This window comes from Corythoichthys intestinalis, chromosome 22, assembly GCF_030265065.1.
Source record: "Corythoichthys intestinalis isolate RoL2023-P3 chromosome 22, ASM3026506v1, whole genome shotgun sequence".
Taxonomy (NCBI): domain Eukaryota; kingdom Metazoa; phylum Chordata; class Actinopteri; order Syngnathiformes; family Syngnathidae; genus Corythoichthys; species Corythoichthys intestinalis.
The window spans coordinates 15,156,269-15,176,973 of NC_080416.1; the positions used below are offsets into that span (position 1 = coordinate 15,156,269).

Here is a 20,705-nt window from a genome sequence, read left to right on the forward strand (position 1 = left end):
TCAGCTGTATGACGCCTGCGTTGGGCTTCTGTGGTCAGAGGGCGTCCTGGATCTTTCTGTCCTTATCTACCCGTTGTCTTGGCGCTGCCAGTTCCAATTATTCCATTCCAATCAGTCAAGCTGTTCATAATATCAAATATATTCTGCTTGTTTTTCGTAAACTGATATAAATGCGATTTATTTTATATTGGATGGGTTACAGTAATACAAACAGTAAATGCGAGAAAATATAGGATTCCATTCAAATGGCGTTGGCGCCATCTTCTGGCGAGTTACAGAAATCATCAACACTGCAAACAAGATCTATTTCATTCTGTTGTACTACGTTACTACCCTCATAACAGGGCATTTCTGTGTACAAAATATAACTACACGATACATAAGCTGAAGTCTTTTGAACAAAAATAAACGTTTTTTTTTTTATTATTGTTAAAGCACTTGGGCGCCTACTTAAAGGGAGACGGTCTCTTTAAAAAGGAAGGCCTAGCTTAGGTGTTATATGTCAGCTCATGATGGTTGCCAGATTCCTAGCAACCACGGATTTTTTCAAACAAACATTACAACGCTTCCCAACGCATTTACATTATCTAAACAGATAAAATAAAATATAAATCAAATATTAATAATGAATTTATGATTTAAGCTTCTATAAATAATGTGTTGCATGAGTGTTGATATTGACGTTACTTGGCAACCTGGGCTGCCATTTTCCGGCGCGGGAAAATCCTCGCAAAACAAGGAAGCGCTTTTCTTGCTTGGCACATGACGTCACAAGTCGAAGCACCGCTACACTTTTCTTTCACAAACATTCGTTTAATAATGATAATACATATAAACCATGTTTAACTTTGACGAACATCTGAAGTCAAGCTGATAGGTCAGCGTTTTCTTCGATTATGGATCGCTACAACGAGGTGAAACTGTTGTTGAAAAGCTGGGAGCAAGGCTTCGTCAAGGAGCATAACAGAAAACCTGCTAAGGTAACAATATTTCAATGTACTTATTTGTGTCTGTTACTATTTCGTTGTTTTTGTTAAATTACTTATGATAATATTCACACAAAATTGTTCAGGAGGACATTGATGACGCTCCAGAGGAGACGAAAAGTAAGTGCATGTATTACGTACAGTGTTTTTTTTTTTGTGTGTGTGTGTGTGTGTGTGTGTCTAGATTATTTGTAATTATGTTTTTATATTTTCCAGATCTATATAAAGAGTACCGCAGTTTGAAACTAGCCAAAGAGAACAACAGCAGTAGCGACAGTGCAACTAGAAATAACACTGAACAGTCTGGATCTGCACCTCAGAAGGTAATTATAATAATAGTAATTAGGCATGTGCCGGTATGAAATTTTGACGGTCTGATAATCTAAAGCAAAAATACCGCGGTATCACGGTATTGCAATTATAGCTCTAAAATGTGTTACTTTAAAGTGCTTGTGACACGAAAAAGCATGTTTATTTCATAATACACGCGGTATTTTATGCTCCTGAATGATATGGACCGCTTGGATGTGTGTGGAAGCGATCGCTATATTTATTTAGTTTTTTGAATCCTGCGCCAGGAAAATGAGTGACTTCCGGCTTCGGTCTCGCATTGAGGAGGAGGGCGCTGTGACGTGTACGGTAGAAGACGTCCTCTTCACGCTACAGTGTACTGTTGTGTATGAGGACGAAGGATTCAGCTGATTTTGCGGATTAATACTTTTATTTTTTGCATCACGCCAGCCAAACGGCTGCAGAAAAATCATTCTGTATGCGGGAGAGGCGTATGCGCCTTTTTGGAGTTTCAAAAGGTTCCCATTCACCGTGGATATTTACTGTGGGACCATTGGACTTACAAGGAAGTGAGTAAACATCTTGTTTTGTATTATGTCAAATACGAATACAGTGATTACAAAGTAAACACTATAAAATTCCTTTAAATAAAGGACTACTTACGATTGATCATTGATAGGCATGTAAAAAGCTATCCTCACGCTCATTAGCAGTTAGCTGTTAGCACGTTAGCTACACAACAATTCCAGCCACCCTCCTCCAGGGAACGAACTGTAAATTGTTCTCCGCCGGGCGGTTTGCCGATCCGCAAAGAAACTCGACAACCGGGTCGTCATGTCAAATAATCCAGGCTAGTTATGTGTGATTTTCCACTTCGAAGACTTTGAAACATCCCTCGGTTTCGGTTAGCATGTCGGCTAGCTGTCACTCCTTCTGGTCTGTTTACATTCTCCGAAGCCGGGGAAGGGAAATGACATATGTCCGATTTAGGTGTCATAAAATATCGTTCGGCAGGTGTGACAGTAAAGGTAAAGTCGACTGTTTTGACCATTATGGAGTAATTTTGCCATGTCGTCTTGAATAAATGGATTTTTATTATTTTATATTCCATTTAGCACAAGTTATTTGTCATGACCATGCCATTTATTTAGCAATTGGGGAAAGTACTTGGGTAAAAAGAATATCCTGTAAAAATATTGAAGTAAAGAGACAGAAACAATGACATTTTGCCGCTCTCTTCGTCGCGTTTTCCTCATTGTGAATAGTTCCCCCTCGACGGGCTGACTGGTCCTTCTCAAGCCATTTATATAGCTATTGGGGAAAAATACTTGGATAAAAAGAATATCCTGTAAAAATATTGGGAGTAAAGAGACTGAAACAATGACATTTTGCAGCTCTCTTCGTCTCGTTTTCCTCGTTCTGAACAATTTCCCCTCAATGGGCTGAATAGTAAAACCGATGAGCCTAGTCTACCGCTGACGTCATCCACCTGTTGGGGACGCTAAAGCCCTATAATTGTAGGCGTGGCTAACCGGCAGATTAAAAGACTAATTTCTCGTCATCTGCGCTTTGCTAAATTGTTGTATATGGTCGAATCGTTTCAAAATATGATTCTAATTCACATAATAATGCCATTTAAGACTTTTTTTCTGGTGTCGTATGCTCTTTAAGCTGTATGGGTTTAAAAAAAAACTTTTCTCCATTTAACAGGATTTTTTTTACACAACATATGCAAATTGGAACGTCAACATGAATATAATGTTAAAATAAATAAATACTACAATAAGAAAAAATAACTGAAATATTTTAATTAAAATTTAAATAAATAGAGCTTATAGAGTACAGCCACAGCTCAAGTTGCTTAACATTAGAACAAGAACCCTTGGTAATATAGAGCTGGACTTAAACAATAAATGATCAAATTGGTTTTACTCTACTATTAATAATAATAAGTTGAGAATTAATGGCGAGCGATTAATGGCGATTTTCTGAACACAGAAAATCGTCAGAGAGAAAAAATACCACACGCTGTGTTATGACAATGTTATTTTGAACAGATGGCGGCAGACTTTACAAAAGTAGGCTAATGGTAGAGAGGAAACTAGTTAACCGTCTTGGCATGCTAACTAGCTTATGTTAGCGTATTTGTTTTACCATTGCTACACACATGAAACGCGGTGGAGTGAACTCTCGTAGCTGGAGGGAAACGTTCATGAGAGCGTTTACTTACCTTAAATTTTGTGTAAAGTGACGGATGATGGTCACGTAAATGCGAAATCATGTTGGAGTTCCTGCCGTCCTTCCTCCTCTAAGCTGCGGCCGTCTGTCTATACTGTACTGTATATCAACATGAACACTTGCGTCTATTTAGGACTGCTGGGGTTCCCACCTGAATCGCAGCGCGTTACCGGCGTCTTCATCCCGGCCGCTGACCTCCCAGGACAGAGACGCTCTGAAGGCCTCAGCGCAGTACTACGGTCTCAAACTGAAGACCAACTTGGTGTCGCTGTCTAAAAATGTAAGTCAAATTCAAAACTAAGCATGTGTGCTTGACTACTATGTTAATGTGTGCTTGTTGTTTTTACAGAACAAAACCGTTTCATTGAAAAGAACTGGACGTGTGCCTCTCAACTCTTTAAAAAGAGATGATGAATGCGTCCTGGAGAATAATGTTGTTGCCATATCCCATGATGCAGAATCCAGAACCTTTTCATCAAGGTGAGTAACTGTTGTTTAGCCCAAAGACATATTTTAAGCCTGAAGACTCTTACAGATTTTTTAAATTTACTTATTTATTTCTTTACCCAGGTCGGTAAAGCCAAAACTGGGAGCCAATAAGATCCATCTGGCTGAGCCTGATGAACCTCTTGATCAATTTACGTCCATTCCAGAACCTTCCAAAGATTCTCTTATACCAAGTAAGACTCACTTGTCCCCCATCTCCAGTGGAGATGTAGAAAAAGACTCAAGGTTTACACGTGGAGGCCTCAGACCTGCAAATCTAGGAGGATTTCAAGTCACTTCAACCGCGGGAAGGCCTACTCCCGCCAACCGGCTGAGCTGCGTGGACAGGAAGTGGCTGGAGAGATGTCAGGTTTTTGGCGAACTCGGAGCTGAAGACAAGCCTGGCGCGGGAAACCAGGATGGATGTCAGACAAATGAGAAAACTCAGGAGAACAGAGGGGACGAGAAAGATGCCGGGACTGACGTTTGTGTAAATCCTGCACCAAATTCGAAGAAAATAAAGGAATTGACTGATGAACCAGCACTATCGAAAGAGGCAAATGAGAAAACTCAGGAGAACCGAGGGGACGAGAAAGATGCCGTGACTGACATTTGTGTAAATCCTGCACCAAATTCCCAGAAACTAAAGGAATATACTGATGAACCAGCACTACCGAAAGAGGCAAATGAGAGCCCTCCAAAGAAGAACAGGAAGAAAAGGCAGCGGGAAGGAGAAGCGATAGAAGAAGGGGGAGACCGGAAGAGGGGTAGGAAGAAGAACTTGGAAAACAATGTAAAGAAAAAGGAGAACGCTGAGGAAATAGATGGAAAGAAAAAGAGACGAAGGATGAAGGCAAAAGAGGACTCTGTAGTAGAGGAAAACAAACCGACCAAGGCACCAAAGAAGGTAGACAAACTAGTGATGCAACGATTAATCGATTAACTCGAGTAATTCAATTAGAAAAAAGATTCAAATTAAATCTTCTTCTTCGAGTATGCATTTAGTCAAAGTGGTTGTTGTAAAATGGTTTGTTTTGAAAGTGTTTGCATTTAGTTTTATTGATTTGGGTGGATACACTGCCCTCCAGTGGCAACAGTGAATAACTCATTTCACATGAATCCAGCTGCTCCCCGTTAAGACCAACATAAGCTAAGTTTTTTGAGCTATTTTTTTTAATGCATTCGTAATTTAGTTAATAGTTTTATTTAGCTGTTTTTTGTAGGAATATGTGTTTGAACCATTTGTTAAGAGCATTGGGGAAAAAAACAAGCATTTTATAGCATTTAAGCTAGCGGACTTCTGCTATGTAAGTTAGCCAGTTGTTCTTTTGTTGTACTTAGATCCTCATTTATTTATTTATTCTTATACCGTTTGAGGCTCACCTCAGGTATGATCTTTTATGTTCCTTTTCCGATTGATTATTTGAACTAACTAGTTAATCGATTAATCGACTAATAAAATAATCGATAGCTGCAGCCCTAAGACAAACATTAAAAAATCTGTTTGATACTAGGGAAAATCTAAATAACTCCTATTAACTCTTCAGGTTCCTCAAGAGAACTTACTTGGAGAAATTGAAGAAGACTTTAACACAAAGAGATCTTATCACACACAGTCAATCAGAGCCAGGTAAGCCTTTCTACTCCCTCTCATTTCTCATTCTACTCATTCTTCTACGTACTAATTATATGCATACATTTTTTTTTTTCCCAGAGGCTCCAAAGCTACTGAAGGCAACTTTGTGAGGATCAATCTCAAGAAGAAATCACACGTCAAAGGGTACGCGTTGAGAGGAATGGCCCTACGCAAGCAAGTATGAACATTATATACAAAGAGTGGATAAAAAATGTGATATGAGATTTAAACTGCTCAGTCATATGTAACGTGTGTGTTTCCTCTTAGTTGTACATGCAGAAGTTCCAGCTGAAAGGCGAACGATTTGGTGGTGGCGGCGGTTTTTTGGGCAGAGGACGTCGCGGCGGATTCCGCGGCGGTCACACCCGACAGGGTGACACCTGCTTCAAATGCGGCGGCACAGGACACTGGGCCGTCCACTGCAAGGGACCAGGTAGCGCAATGCTAACCTTTTCCAGTCAAGGCCTGCATTTAAGCTGTGTTCTTCTATTTGTAGTGCCGCCACCCGCCACGGAGCAGCCCGTTGAGGAGGAGGAACCTTTTGAGTTGCCTACTCTGGAGGAGGTCGCCAGAGCGACAGGGACGCTGCAAGATTCTCATGTCCAAGAGGACCAAGAAGCAGAGAACAACGGAGACGAAGCTCTTCTTAACGTGATCCGTCCTGACTATGAGCGGCCGGCACCTCCGCCGCCCGTTGAGCCGCTTTACAGCCTCACCGACGATGGCAATGTTCACGGTAAATGACGTTGATTATTAATCATAATTACAAAAAAGAATTTAAAAAAAAAAAAACACAATTTTTTGTGTTCAGCAACACCGGATGACGTTTTTGTCGCTCTTCGAGAACTCGGCTACAACTCGTTCAGGGCGGGCCAGGAGGAAGCAATCATGAGGATCCTGTCAGGTACATAAAGACGCACAGTTCCACAGGTCCTGCAAGACTGACACATTGACGGCTATAGACCTCCAATCAGTGTTGTTTTTGGCAGCCCTTTTAATTTTCGTCTTAGTCTTTTGGACAAAAATACTTACCGTAATTTTCGGACTACAAGCCGCTACTTTCTTCCTTCATCTTGAATCCTTATTATGGCTTATCTTCCAGTGTGGCTTATTTGTTGATTTATTTGGGTTAATAGGTAACACTTTATTGGACAGCGGTGTCATAAAACTGTCATAAGACCGTCATAATTATGACATTACACTATCATGGGCATTACTGAATGCTTATGCAGCAAATTATGTCACTAACTCTATTTATGTCCAGCTTGGATCTTATACATCCATTCAAAAGTGGGATAATTTGCAGAATAACACTAAATGACATCTGTTATAACCATTTAGAAATGCTCATGACAGTGTCATGTCATAATTATGATTGTCTAATGACAGTCTTATGGCGCCACTGTCAAATAAAATAAAGTGTTACCAAATACCATAACTAGCAATTAACGAAACAACTAGAACAGTAACTGAAGAAAGAATTGGCAAAGAACATGAATTTTGGTTATTATTTATATCCGTAGCGCTGCAATGCATGCTAGGTGGCATGTTGGACAACGACAGTGTTGACAGCAGGTGGCAGCAGAGGTTGATTGTCTCCCCCAAGGGAGTAGTGATGGCCAAATGAAGCTTTTTGAAGCATCATGGTGGTTCATTTGGTCTTATGACAGTCATTTGATGCCGCTGTCAAATAAAATGTTACAGGTTAATATCTTTTGGTGTTAATATCCCATAATACAGTGAGGACAACTGCGGCCCATAGTCCAGTTCGGCTTGTCAATGGACAAATGCCGTTTTTGTGCCAAATTTGGTGGGTTGCGGCATAAAGTTAGGTGCGCCATATAGTGCGAAAATTACGGTATTAGTCTTAGACATATTTTAGTCATTTTAAATGGTTTTATCTGTAAACTTAGTTTTAGTCCATAAATAAATAAGTAAATGGTTTCCAACAATTTGAAATGAACATTGACAGACAAGCTCATAATTGTAGCGTTTACAAGGACATCCCCATCTTTGTAATGATAATACACACTCAGCAGGAAAACAGTAAATTATTTTCATTTAATTAAACTCACCTGGACGCTATGAACTGTATGTAAAAAGTTTACCAAGACGTTAAGACACTCACCCCTGTAAATGCTAATGCTAACGCAAACGCTACAAGTTATATTTTGTGTGTGATGATCACTCAGCACAGACCTTTAAGGGCTAAAGCAACATGCTATATTGAGCCAAGATAAGAAAACAAAACTTACCAAGCAGCACCTGACACATGTTTCACAAAAGAAAGGTGAGGTGGATACAGGCTTACTAAACATGAGTGACACGACCAAACACTGCTACGATGCATGCTAACTACACATACATTAAGGAAAACAAAAACTATGGCGGATGTTCATCTCTTTCTCGTCTTGTCGGACAAAAACTGGCATCCATCTCGTTATGTTTTAGTCTTTCAAGACACGTTTTTAGCTCGTCATCATCAAATACCGTTATTTTCGCACTAAAAGGCGCACCTGACTATAAGCCGCCAGTGACCAAATTTGGCAAGAAAACGGCATTTGTTCATAGATAAGCCGCATTGTACTATAAGCTGCAGCTGTCCTCACTGTATTATGGGATATTTACACCAAATGATATCAACCGGTAACACTTTATTTGTCCGCGGCATCATACTTTTATAAGACCAAATGAACCACCAAGAAGCTTTGAACCAATTGGCTGCAAAGCTTCATTGCTTCAAGAAGCTTCATTTTGCCATCACTGCTCCCTCGGGGGAAACAGTCAACCTCTGCTGCCACCTGCTGTTGTCAAGCCAGTTGTTGTCCAACATGCCTCTTAGCATGCATTGCAGTGCTACAGATGTAAATAACAATCAAAATTCATGTTCTGTGCTAATTATGTCTTCAGTTACTGTTCTAGTTGTTTCATTGTATTTGGTAACACTTCATTTGACAGTGCCGCCATCAGACTGTTATTAGACAATCATAATTATGACATAACATTGTCATAAGCATTAATGAATGCTTATAACGTGTCATTTAGTATTATCCGGCATATTATCTCACTTTTGAATGGATGTAAAAGATCCAAACTGGACATAAATGGAGTTACTGACATAATTAGCTGGATGACACTTAATGAACTAAACATTCAGTAAAACCCATGATAGTGTCATGTCATAATTATGACATAATTATGTCATAAATAGGCTGCACTGGACTATACACCGCAGGATTCAAAATAAAGGAAAAAAGTAGCGGGTTATAGTCAGAAAATTACGGTAATCGTCATGAAAAAAATTGTTCGTTGACGAAAACATTATCATCATCTTTGACGAAAACTACACTGCTTCCAATCCATTTTGACTTTCAAAACGGACTGGACCGCTATTGCCGTTAAAGGATGTTTTTAAATATAAACTTTGCTAACTAACATAGCACATCCTCTGTGACTACTCTATGTGTCTGCACAGGTCTCTCTACTTTGGTAGTATTGTCGACAGGGATGGGAAAGTCCCTGTGCTATCAGCTGCCGGCTTACTTGTACGCCAAGCGCTCTAATTGCATCACTTTGGTCATTTCGCCTCTTGTCTCGTTAATGGATGACCAGGTAGGCACCCTTGGGAAGAAACATTTAGTGATTACATGACACTAAAAACTCATGTTTTGTATTTTTCAGCTTTCTGGCCTGCCAGCCAATCTGAAAGCAGCCTGCATTCATTCCAACATGACAATGAAACAGCGAGAAGTCGCGATACAAAAGGTAACAGGCAATCATTTTTCACTGTGTTCTTTGTAATTGCTTCTCATAGGTTAAAAAAAAAATCATTTGGACAATTTTTAGGTCGAAAACATCACTAAACGATCAACAATCAAAATAGTTGTTGATCAATTTGCTAATCGTTTAGTTGTCGATTAATCGTGTCAGTCTTAATTTTAGACTCACGAGTAATCCCTCGGTTTACTCAGGTGAAAGCAGGTCAGGTGTGCGTATTGCTGCTGTCACCTGAAGCACTGGTGGGCGGCGGAAACTCCGGTCCGGGGTGTCTTCCTTCAGCGCAAGAGCTCCCCCCTGTGGCATTTGCGTGCATCGACGAAGCCCACTGCGTTTCCGAGTGGTCGCATAACTTTCGGCCGTGCTATCTCAGGCTTTGTAAGGTGAGTGAATTTGCAATTTGGGAACTCTAATTCATTGGCTGCCATTGTAAATGGCAGTGAAACATGCTCCTTGACAGATATACTGTGTATATACTTTCATGTGAAAAAAGTAGGACACCCCATTAAATATTCAGTTCTTGATTAAAAAATGTTCACATATCAATGTCTGATCTTGGTTTTCTTTATCTCTGGAAAAGAAAGTGATTTAATTGCAGGCAAACAACAAAAATTAACATTGTTTTACTCTTTAAACCAGATATATCAACAAAAATGCATATTCTAACTGAGGAAAAAGTTAGGACACCCTACCACCTAATAGCTAGGGTTACCCCCCTTTGGCTGAAATAACTTCAGTGAGATGCTTTTTGTAGCCATCTACCTGTCTTTGACATCGGTCTGAAGAAAGTTTGCCTCACTCCTCAACGCAGAAACGCAGAATACTTTCAGCTGTGAGATGTTTGAGGTGTTTCTTGCCTGTACAGCCCGTTTCATGTCACCCTACAGCATCTCAATGGGATTAAGATCTGTGCTTTGACTCGGCCATGCCAGCACTCTCCATTTCTTCCTTTTCTGCCAGTCCTTGGTGGATTTAGTGGAATTTTTTGGATCATTGTCATGTTGCAGGGTTCAGTTTCGCTTCGGCTTTAATTTTTTCACAGATGATCTCACATGTTCCTCAAGCACCTTCTGATACACGATAGAATTCACGGTGGATTCTATGATGGTGAGCTGGCCAGGTCCTGCTGCAGTAAAGCATCCTCAAACCATGACACTTCCACCTCCATGCTTCACAGTTGGTATGAGGTTCTTATCCTGGAATGCTGTATTGGGTTTACGCCAAACATGTCCTCTGTTTTGGTGTCCAAATAATTCAATTTTAGATTCATCTGTCCAAAGAACATTCTTCCAGAAGTATTGGTCTTTGGCTAGATTCACTCTCGCAAACTTCAGTCTGGCCTTCATGTTCATCTTGGAGAGCAAAGGTTTCCTCCTTGCACACCTCCCATGAAGGTTAAACTTGTGAAGTCTCTTTCTGTTTGTAGAGACATGCTCTTTCACATCAAGAGTAGCAAGAGCCTGCTGTTGGTCCCATAATGACATATTAGGGTTTTTGGAGACTTCTTTTAGCATTTGCGGTCTGCTCTCGGGGTGAACTTGCTTGGACGGCAAGACCTGGGCATGTTGGCAGTTGTTTTGAATGTCCTCCACCTGTAGATTTTTTTCCCGACAGTGGAATGGCTGATTTTATATTCTTTTGAGATTTTTTGAAATCCCTTACTAGACTCATAAGCATCTACAATCGTCTTTCTGAAGGCCTCAGACAGCTCGTTTGATCTCACCGTGGTGTTTTCTCTCACTTCAACAGTCAGGGGCACACCAAACTAAATGCGAGGTTTAAATAAGGCAAGCCTCCTTCAAAACACTGGGTAATGAAGTTCTAATCATGTGCACCTGATGTGATACCCCTGTGTGTGATTTTAGCCATTTTAAGTGGGATTGAATGTAGGGGTGTCCTAATTTATTCCTCAACAGAAATCGCATTTATTAAAAAATTACATTTTACAGAAAGTTAGAAAAATCTTTTTTTTCCAATTTTAATTGTTTAGTTCTGTTAGTTGAATCTCTCAAGATTGTTAAAATTGATATTAAATATCAATATGACCAAATATGTTAGAAAACACTCAGGCTTCCATAGGGTGTCCTAATTTTTTCACATGACTGTAGATATAGATAGATACTTTATTAATTCATCTATGATTTTTGCAGGTTCTGAGAGAGCGCTTGGGCGTGCAATGTTTGTTGGGACTCACAGCCACGGCTACGTTGTCTACGGCTCTGGACATCGCCCAACATTTGGACATTCATGACCAGGCTGGCATTGCGGTCCGATCCGCCGCCGTGCCTGCAAACCTGCACCTCTCAGTGTCCACGGATAAGGAAAAAGATCAGGTGTGACCAATATTTTTCCCCTCTGAGTAGAGATTTCCAACACGATATTTGTTTGTTTTTTAAGGCTCTGGTGTCCTTGTTGAAAGGCGATCGCTTCGGCTGTCTGGACTCTGTCATCGTTTACTGCACCAGGAGAGAGGAGACTGCTCGCGTGGCCGCGCTGCTCAGAACCTGCCTGCAGGGGGTGCTGTTGAAAGAAAATAAACACGTCAGAAACAGCCAGCAGGTCAACCCAGTTGGGGAAAAGAAGAAAGAACTTGGTGAGAGTGTTTTTTTTCTTTGGAAAGTAAATCAGTTTTCTGATTTTGAATTGTTTTTTTTCAGCAAGGAAGAAGATTCGCAAACCCCTAAAGTGGCAAGCCGAGTCGTACCACGCCGGCCTTTCTGGCTCGGAACGCCGCCGGGTTCAGAACAACTTCATGTGCGGCCAGCTACGGATTGTGGTGGCCACTGTGGCATTCGGCATGGGCCTGGACAAATCTGACGTACGGGGAATTATTCACTACAACATGCCTAAGGTAAGCAATTAGGAGGTGTTTCATATCCACTATTTCAAGTTTATCAAACGTACATTATTCCCTACTCAGAGCTTCGAGAGCTACGTTCAAGAAATAGGCAGAGCGGGGCGAGACGGAGAACCGGCGCACTGTCACCTCTTCCTTGATCCTGAGGTAAGATGAAGGAAATATTTGTATATGGCACAAAGTTGTTGTTTTTTTTTTTATATATATAAGTACTGGTTAAAAGTTGACTAAATATTCTGATTAAAGTGTTTGTTATTGCGGCTGGTAACTACAGTATATTTCCTTAATTAGCAGGGTAACATAATAGTATAAAAGCATTAAGAACATTTTATTCTGATTTTGTATTATTTCATTAGTTGTTCTTGATTAATTATACAAATATTGTGAAAATTTTAGTTGAATTGGTATAATACATGTATTTTTTTCCTGTGTTTTTTTTAAATTTTTCCATTCACTTTGTTTATTTTAATTGTCTTTATACCATTTTTTTTTTTTTTTTTTGACATTTCAAATATTGTTTTTCCATCATCTTTATTATCAATTTATGAATTATTTTTTAGTTTAATGTTCGACTCTCTTTACGTATTATTTGTTGGGATCTTTTCATTTATAGTTATTTCCCAGGCTATTATTCATGTATTTTAAAAAATATATACATTTAATAAATTATAATGATAATAATTATTATATTTTATTTACTTTAACATTTTGCATTGCTTTAATACAAAAACTACTACTTACAGCAATGAAGTAAAATAAATATAAAAAATAAAACAGGATAAACTAAAACTACATGAATTAAAATGAAAAATATATTTTACAAATTAGTAAGATAATTTAAACAGCTGATTTATTGTCATTTTTTAGTATATTATTCATCTGCTACTTGTTTTCAAAGTTACTTCAGGTAGTCCCCGGGTTACAAACGAGTTCCATTCCTAGGCTGGCAATGTAACCCGGATTTCCGCGTAAATTGGAATTAACCCTTTAAGTGCCTCTAATTACAAAATAACTGTCCAAAAACATGTATTCTACGTCGTATTAATAAGATCAATTAAAAAATGAGATACTGTGAGGTACGTTGTGTTAAATGCTGTTATATTGAATGACTGTTCGGGCTTTAAAAAAAAAAAAACATTATTCGGGCTTCACCCGCGAGTGAGTTGCTTTCCTGAGAGAAAAGGACGCTATGGAAAGAGTAGGGAGACAAAAGAGGGACGATTTCACGGCTGTTCAGGTCGCCTCTCTTAACGCGAGCTCACCGTCCGAACTAAAAAAAAAAAAAAACGATCGGGATTCACAAGAAGAGTCGGTGTTGGGGGAGAAGCAGTGGCGCCGGCAGCAGCATAACAACAACGAAGTGGGAAGTCCGAAAAAGGCGCGTTGTCGGCGGCCGGAGGAGAGAACCGGAGATGACAGCGGCTGGGACCTGACGCCGTCAGGAATTGCAAGGCGGTGGCGACGCTGCTGGGGGAGTAGGCATGGCAAGAACTAGGTACTGGTTATGCGATTAAAAAAAACAAAAAAAAAAACGACTGGAGACAGAATGACAGACGAGACTTAGTCGTCGTAAAGTCGAAATCGCGAATGTCGGGTATGTTGTAACCTGGGCACTACCTGTATATGTTTATATTTCTCAACCTATTCTATTCATTCATTATTCTTTTTATACCTTTTTTTGGGTGTGTTTTGAATGTATAGGGTATGGACCTCCATGAATTGCGACGCCACATCTACTCTGACACGGTGGACTACTACACAGTGAAACGTCTGGTCCAGAAAGTATTCCCGCCATGCAAATGCAAACAAATCCAGAAGAAAAGACAAGAACTCTTCCAGGTAAAAATCTGCCATCTGTGTGAGTTGTCAAGATGGACATCCTCGTCACTTCTAAAGCTGCGTTCAGACTGCACGCGGTTTTTCCTCAGTCGCGCGATGGGTTCCCATTCAAAGTCGATATAAATGTAATCGCGCGTTGAAGCCCGAATGACGGCCTCAGGATGGGCGACACGCGTCTGGGTGACGCGATGTCGCTATTTCGACCGTATAGACCGCGTCCAGCGATATCGCGCGTTCAAATTTTGTGCCGCAGAGAAGATGGCTTAGTTAATCTATCTTTGAGATGCGAAGATTTCACTAATGAAAACGTGACCACCTCAGAACTTTCCTCAACATTCAGTTCTTAAAAATCCAAGAAAGAAAGAAAAAAAATAGGACTACGAGCGTAGGTGTTAAATTACGTTTAGTTAGATATTCATGTTAATTGTGAATAGTTTATTTTTTGGTTCTATAAAACAAGTTTTGATTTGTTTGTTTGGTTTCGTGGGATGGGCTTATGAGGTCACGTCGTACAATATAAATGAGCAGCGAGAGTGGTTTGGACGAGTCAATTGGAGTAGGCAGGAAGAAGGATAAGAGCCCAAGCAATTTTTTTACCTTTACCTCAGTTTACCTAGTTCTCTGGATTAATCGCCCTCTTTACACTCTTTATGTTTTTTGGATCTCATTTGCTCTTTTGTTTACGTTAGGATTAAAGAACGAACACATAATGAGCTGCATGAGAGTTTTTCTTCGCTGCTGTCCAGCGGTGTGCGAGGAAGACGGAAGAGGATAGCGTCCGGTTGAAGGGCTTTTTTGCGTTGTGGATTCTACAACGAGAATAGTCATAATAGTAGGATAAAAAAAAATCCCCATACACGAGAATGAAGTCATACAGTATATTGTAAAATTAAAGGATTAAAGTTGTATAATATTACGAGATTAAAGTCATTTTGTTTATTTCAACGTGACGTGAACCGAAAGTTTTTTTGGTTTCATGGGCTGAAACTTTTACCAAACTAAGGTTATGTTAAAGGAGGACATCGATGACGCCGAGCTGTTGGAGATGATGGAAATGCGCGATCAGGAAAACGGGGGTGACACAGCCACCCATCAGGAGGTGCTGCTTTCCACGGACGATGGTCAAAAAGAGGATGATTGCACTGCTGAGAAAGTTGACAACCAAGAAATAGGTTGGCCCATGGAGCGAGTGTGCCATACACATGAGAGAGCCGTCCCCATCCAAGAGACTGTGGAGAGCCTGGACATCACAGAAGAAGGTAGCTTGATATCCGTTCTCACAAAGTCATGCAGTAGTTAAACTTATTCTTTTATTTCCTAGGTATCGAGACACTGCTATGCTATCTGGAGCTCCATCCTCAGCGTTTCGTTGAACTCCTCCACCCCACGCTGTCCGTGTGCAAAATCAGCTGCTACGATGGACCCAGACAGCTACGAAGGATCACTAAAATGTAATCCCGTCTCGTACGTTCCTCATCGATTTTGTGAAATACTGAAACCCGCTTGGCAGATGCCCTCCCGTCGCAGTAGTGCTGGCCCGGCGGCGTGTAGCCGGCCAGCGAGTGGAGTCATGTGACCAGCTGGAGTTCGACGTGGTGGAGGTGGCCGACACCATGGGGTGGCAATTGCCCTTGGTGAAGAGGGGACTCAGGCAGTTGCAGTGGAGCACCGATAAATGTGAGTTGGCGCTGACAACGTAGCTGTCATTGACAGTAATAGACTTGGACGTCTACTAGTGATAAACACCTTTAAATTCACAGAAAATAATCCTTGCGATCTGATTGGTCGATTGTAGTCCACTGCTAAATATACCGGCTGTTTCCAAGCCATATTTAATGGGTGAAATCATCACCGTCTGCTTGTAAAGCTGGGGGACGCAGCGGCATCCACGTGGAGTTTTCATCCCTGTCCTTCTACTTCCGTTCCTACGGCGACCTGAACGATGAGGAGCTGGACAAGGTGTGTCGCTTCCTTCATCAGCGTGTGCAGGATCGCGAGAGGTCGCAACTTTACCAGCTGAGCGCTTGCTTCAAGGCTTTCAAGAGGTACACTTTCATCAACTCATTAAGATGTCAGACAGATATTGATTTTTTTTGTTTTTGGTCGCTAGCGTGGCTTTCAATAGCGTGTCATCCTGCGTGGACGACTTGGATGATGGTCGCAGTTTGCAATTAAAGGGCCTCCTGTCTGACTATTTTGATAAGAGGCGAGACCGGGACCTCAACTTGGATCCACTAGACATGGATGACAGTCTGGACAAGTATAAGGTGACACAAAATGCTAGTGTTGTAAATAAGACTTTTGATTACAGGTGCTAAACCCGCGTCTAGGGGCTAGATCTGGCCTCGCATATGTAAATCTTGTGCATTGACGTCACGTTTCTCGCTAAAATATTCTCAATAAAAGATTGAGGACTAAAGAAATCAAAGAATATTTACATTTATCCATACATTTATATTGCTTCTTTTATTTTTAAATTTAAAATACATAAACATGAAAAAAAAAAAAAAAAAGAGTACAGGTAGTCGCTGGTTAATGACGCTTTACGACGCCCGACTCTCGTCCGCCATTTTATCTCCAGTCGTTTTTTTAAAAGTCACGTAAACAGTACCTTATTGTACCTCACAGTATCAGTGTTGTTTTTGGCAGCCGTTTTAATTCATGTCTTTTGGACAAAAATACTTATTAGTCCTAGTCAAATTTGAGTTATTTCAAAATATGTTCGTCTTCGTCTAGTTTTAGTCAACAAAAACTCAGACCAATTTCGTCTAGTTTTAGTCGACAATTCTCAAAATGTTTTCATCTATAATCTTCAATATGTTTTCGTCTATAATCTTCAAAAGTTTTAGTCCATGAATAAATAAATAAAAGGTTTCCAACAATTTCGAATGAATATGACAGATGCGAACACATAACTGTCTACAATATCACCATTTTCATAATGATAATACACACTCAGCAGGAAAACAGCACATTATTTGCAATTAATTAAACTCACCTGGACGCCACGAACTGTATTTAAAATGTTTTCAAAGAGTTGAAGAAGACACCGAGTCGCCGTGCTAAATGCTAATGCGAACGCTATGCTAACGCTACAAGTTCGTTTAGTGTGTGATGATCACTTAGCACAGACCTTTAAAGGCTAAAGCAACATGGCATATCTAGCCAAGATAAGAAAGCAAAACTTACCAAGCAGCACCTGACACATATACCATATTGGCCCGAATATAAGACGGTGTTTTTTGCATTGAAATAATAGTGAAAAAGAGGGGGCCGTCTTGTATTTGGGGTCAAGACGTTATACCCATTCACAACGCTAGGTGACGCCAGATATCATTGAAGCGATGTTCTGTCATGACAGATCTCAGCTACTCTCAAGTTTAACAAGTTTGCATTATTTTATTGCAATGTTTTTCCTTATTCAGATTTGCCTGGAATGGGCAACTCACAGGCCAACTCACGTGTGTGTGAGGCGGGGGGGATCGGGGGAGAGACGCAGAACGTCACAGGAGTGACACGACCTAAGACTGCTAAATCCATGCTAACTACACTAAATATCACACGTTGTAAATTTATGACGGAAACTGTGGCGAATTTTCATCTCATTCTCGTGTTGTCAGACGACAACTGGCATCCATCTCATTCTGTTTTAGTCTCCCAAGACCAGCGCATCATCACCATGAAAAAAACGTTCGTTGATGAAATATTTTCGTTGTCGTCATCGTTGTCGAACACAACACCGCACAGTCTCTTATTATTTCCTTTACTTTATTAATATGACGTGTTTTGTCTTCATAAAATGTGATATTATTCAGCTTGACAGACAGCAAACAAGGCAATTGTGGTTTTTAAAGCTTTTTACGTCCTTCACTTTTGAGAATTTTTACACACATATGTATATTTATTATCAAAACGTCACACATTTTAACAATAAAACACTTGAAACAAAACTGTTTGTGTTCAAACGTCCGTTTAGTCTGATGAATATGTAAATTTAGTAGATTAAATTAGCCTAATTTGCTTAACAAAAGTCGGCTAGCTTAAATGCTACGAATGCTAACGTATTTACAATTCTCACAGCAAATCGTTCGCACAAAACTTTACAATCTGTAGCTCTAAATTTAATTACAGATGCATGCACATAGACTAACTAAAACAACTTACAGCCTTATGTGAGCCAAACCAGAGCGCAGCTTGTCCTTTATCCATGTCAGACGAGTCTGCTACTCAGTCATACAATGCAACAGCCCAGTCAGACCCAACGCTGCCACTAGAGGGCAGTGCATCCTCCATCTTTAAACAAAATACATACTTTAAGGGGTACTTAAAGGGTTAATTTCGATTTATGCGAAAATTCAGGTAACGTCACTAGCATAGGAACGGAACTGGTTCGTAACCAAGGGACTACCTGTATTGACTTTTTAAGAAAAGTAACTCAATGAAAAAAAATATATACATTATATGTTTTTATGTGAAGAGAACATTTATATATATTATTTTTGTTTTTAAAATTTTGAATGAATACATGAATATTTTTAGAAATATTAAAATTTTTGTTGTTAAACAAATGAAAACATTGAAAAACGTAACTCATATGCATTATATTTGTATATGGCGGAAAACACTCAGGTGACTTGAAGTTCCGCTCTGGGACCCTCAATTTGGCCAACTTTCAAAATTGTCCGAAATGCATGTGTGATACATCATTAGAAAGCTAGATATAGCGAGATATTATCCCGTACTTACCTTGTTTGGATCCAAAAACTCCATTTAGCATGTATCACCGAGTGTCAAGACACAGCTGTGAATGGCCACAGCCGGATTTTTTTTAATTGTATGGGTGAAACATGGTGATATAACAAGGGTCGAGATGCAGAAATCGCAGACATCAAGGAGTGGTCAAGATTTTCTTTTTCATATATTTACCCTTTTAAACGTTTTTTTTTTTTTTTTTTTTTTTCTTTGTTTGGATCAATTATTTATCATCTAACATATCGGAGAAAATGCGACAGTAACAAAAAAAATACAATTAAGCGATAGTTATGAGGTCGATATCCGTGACTTTTTTTACAGACGCCAAATTTTTCATTGTGACGTAATTCGTTGAAAAGTTTAAAAATATGTGAGTGAATACTTTTTTTAAAGTCTTTTTTTTTTTTTACGAAAATTTAGACATCAATTAATGATTCTAAGCTAAAAACTTACCTTCTTTTTATGGCTAGGTTGAAACAAAAGCAGTTGCGCGACATCTGTAAAAGGGGGTTTTCAGGGTAAAACGGACAAATTAAAAATAGTTCGGAGGCTTAGTGCGCCATGAATCTGCTGTGGCAACATATAGACATATTGTTCTATCAAGCACAACAGTTCTTTTGGCTTAAAATACAGCAGTTTATTTTAAAGAGGGGTGCAAGAGCAGAAACTGCTTTTTCATTCTTTTCTGTGTTTTCCGCCATATATATGAAGAGAATATTTACATAATATATTTTTCTTCCTTTAAAAAAAAAATGTAATTAAATACAGGAACATTTTTAGAAGTATTTACCTTTTTTGTTGTTTTTAATTACTATGAACAAATTAAAACACTACATAAAAAAATATAACTCATCTATAAATTGAAATTATAATTTTTTACTGTTTTTTCTGTGTTTAAAAAAAAGAAAAAACTTTTTAAAAAAAAATCCGTTTACCCCTTTTTTTCCATTAACTAAAACACTGTAAATACTGAATTCAAATGAACTATTTGCTGTTGAGTCCTCCAAAAAAGACAGTTTGACACCTCTGCTCTTGATTATCACATTTTTTATTGTTGTTTATTTGTAGCTACTGGACTGGGAGAACCAAATCCGAGCAGACATTAGGAGCTTCCTGTCTCACAGAAGTGACGAAAAGTTTTCCGGAAGAGCTGTTGCTCGAATTTTTCATGGCATTGGTAAGATGTTACCATCACTTTTAAAAATTCATTTGAAAAAAATAGGACATTTCACCCTTTTCATTGACCAATCTATTTTGAATGGGAAAGAATGTGATGACTAGCTATCATCCCTCCCAGTCAAAATGGATTGGACTTCAATCGCTGTCAACGGCAGCAAAACAATCATTTCCTTCTTTCTTCTAGGGAGTCCGTGTTATCCTGCCCAGACGTACGGCAGAGACCGACGCTACTGGCGGAAATACATCCAGTTTGACTTCAACCAGCTCATCAAAATGGCTACTCAGGAAATCATTCAATTTAAGTAAAGTGCATTGTTTTTTTACATGAAATAAAACATATATTTTTCCTAATTAGGTTATTGTTATTCACAGTCAAAACATCAACTTTCCCAGAAATGACTACAAAGTCCAAGGCAAATATAGAGCTTTAAATTAATTTCAGGAAATGGCCTCCATTTCCTTATCGAAGTTAATTCACTTCCTTTCTTTACAGTAAATACTTGAAAACGCCCTGCTTCTAATTGTGAGAAAATGGTCAACAAGCAATTTTTGAACTGGCAGAAGTTGAACACAGTCACTTCAGCATGACTCAATTTCAAGTCTTCAAAGAAAAGAATTTAATGTTTGTTGGTGAGTGTCTTTTTAGTATTGTTTAACAAAAAAA

At 39.4% G+C, this 20,705-nt stretch overlaps 1 protein-coding gene across 3 annotated transcripts; it reads left to right on the top strand.

The window, feature by feature from the left end:
- Positions 1 to 750: 750 nt before the first annotated feature.
- Positions 751 to 20,411, top strand: recql4 (RecQ helicase-like 4). Of its 3 annotated transcripts, none has more exons than XM_057827229.1 (26): positions 751 to 980; positions 1,073 to 1,106; positions 1,203 to 1,309; positions 3,649 to 3,795; positions 3,865 to 3,995; positions 4,086 to 4,908; positions 5,549 to 5,631; positions 5,716 to 5,815; positions 5,905 to 6,070; positions 6,134 to 6,373; positions 6,449 to 6,541; positions 9,113 to 9,249; positions 9,319 to 9,402; positions 9,609 to 9,797; positions 11,565 to 11,747; positions 11,812 to 12,007; positions 12,072 to 12,265; positions 12,335 to 12,418; positions 13,973 to 14,110; positions 15,114 to 15,369; positions 15,432 to 15,561; positions 15,621 to 15,787; positions 15,978 to 16,155; positions 16,221 to 16,377; positions 19,931 to 20,039; positions 20,226 to 20,411. In XM_057827229.1, the coding sequence occupies exons 1-26, from the start codon at positions 897 to 899 to the stop codon at positions 20,345 to 20,347; spliced, it is 4,332 nt and encodes a 1,443-aa protein (XP_057683212.1). In that variant the 5' UTR covers positions 751 to 896; the 3' UTR covers positions 20,348 to 20,411. The 3 variants fall into 3 exon arrangements, with proteins under 3 accessions (XP_057683212.1, XP_057683213.1, XP_057683211.1); XM_057827230.1 differs by having other exon boundaries at positions 15,126 to 15,369; positions 20,226 to 20,407; XM_057827228.1 differs by having other exon boundaries at positions 5,905 to 6,373; positions 15,126 to 15,369.
- Positions 20,412 to 20,705: the final 294 nt, after the last annotated feature.

Excerpts from the sequence above, each read along its gene's own strand:
- recql4 (XM_057827228.1), top strand. The coding sequence starts at position 897 with ATGGATCGCTACAACGAGGTGAAACTGTTGTTGAAAAGCTGGGAGCAA. Across the intron at positions 1,310-3,648 it reads CTGGATCTGCACCTCAGAAG|GACTGCTGGGGTTCCCACCT; the intron begins GTAATTATAATA and ends GCGTCTATTTAG. Across the intron at positions 15,562-15,620 it reads CTACGAAGGATCACTAAAAT|ATGCCCTCCCGTCGCAGTAG; the intron begins GTAATCCCGTCT and ends CCCGCTTGGCAG.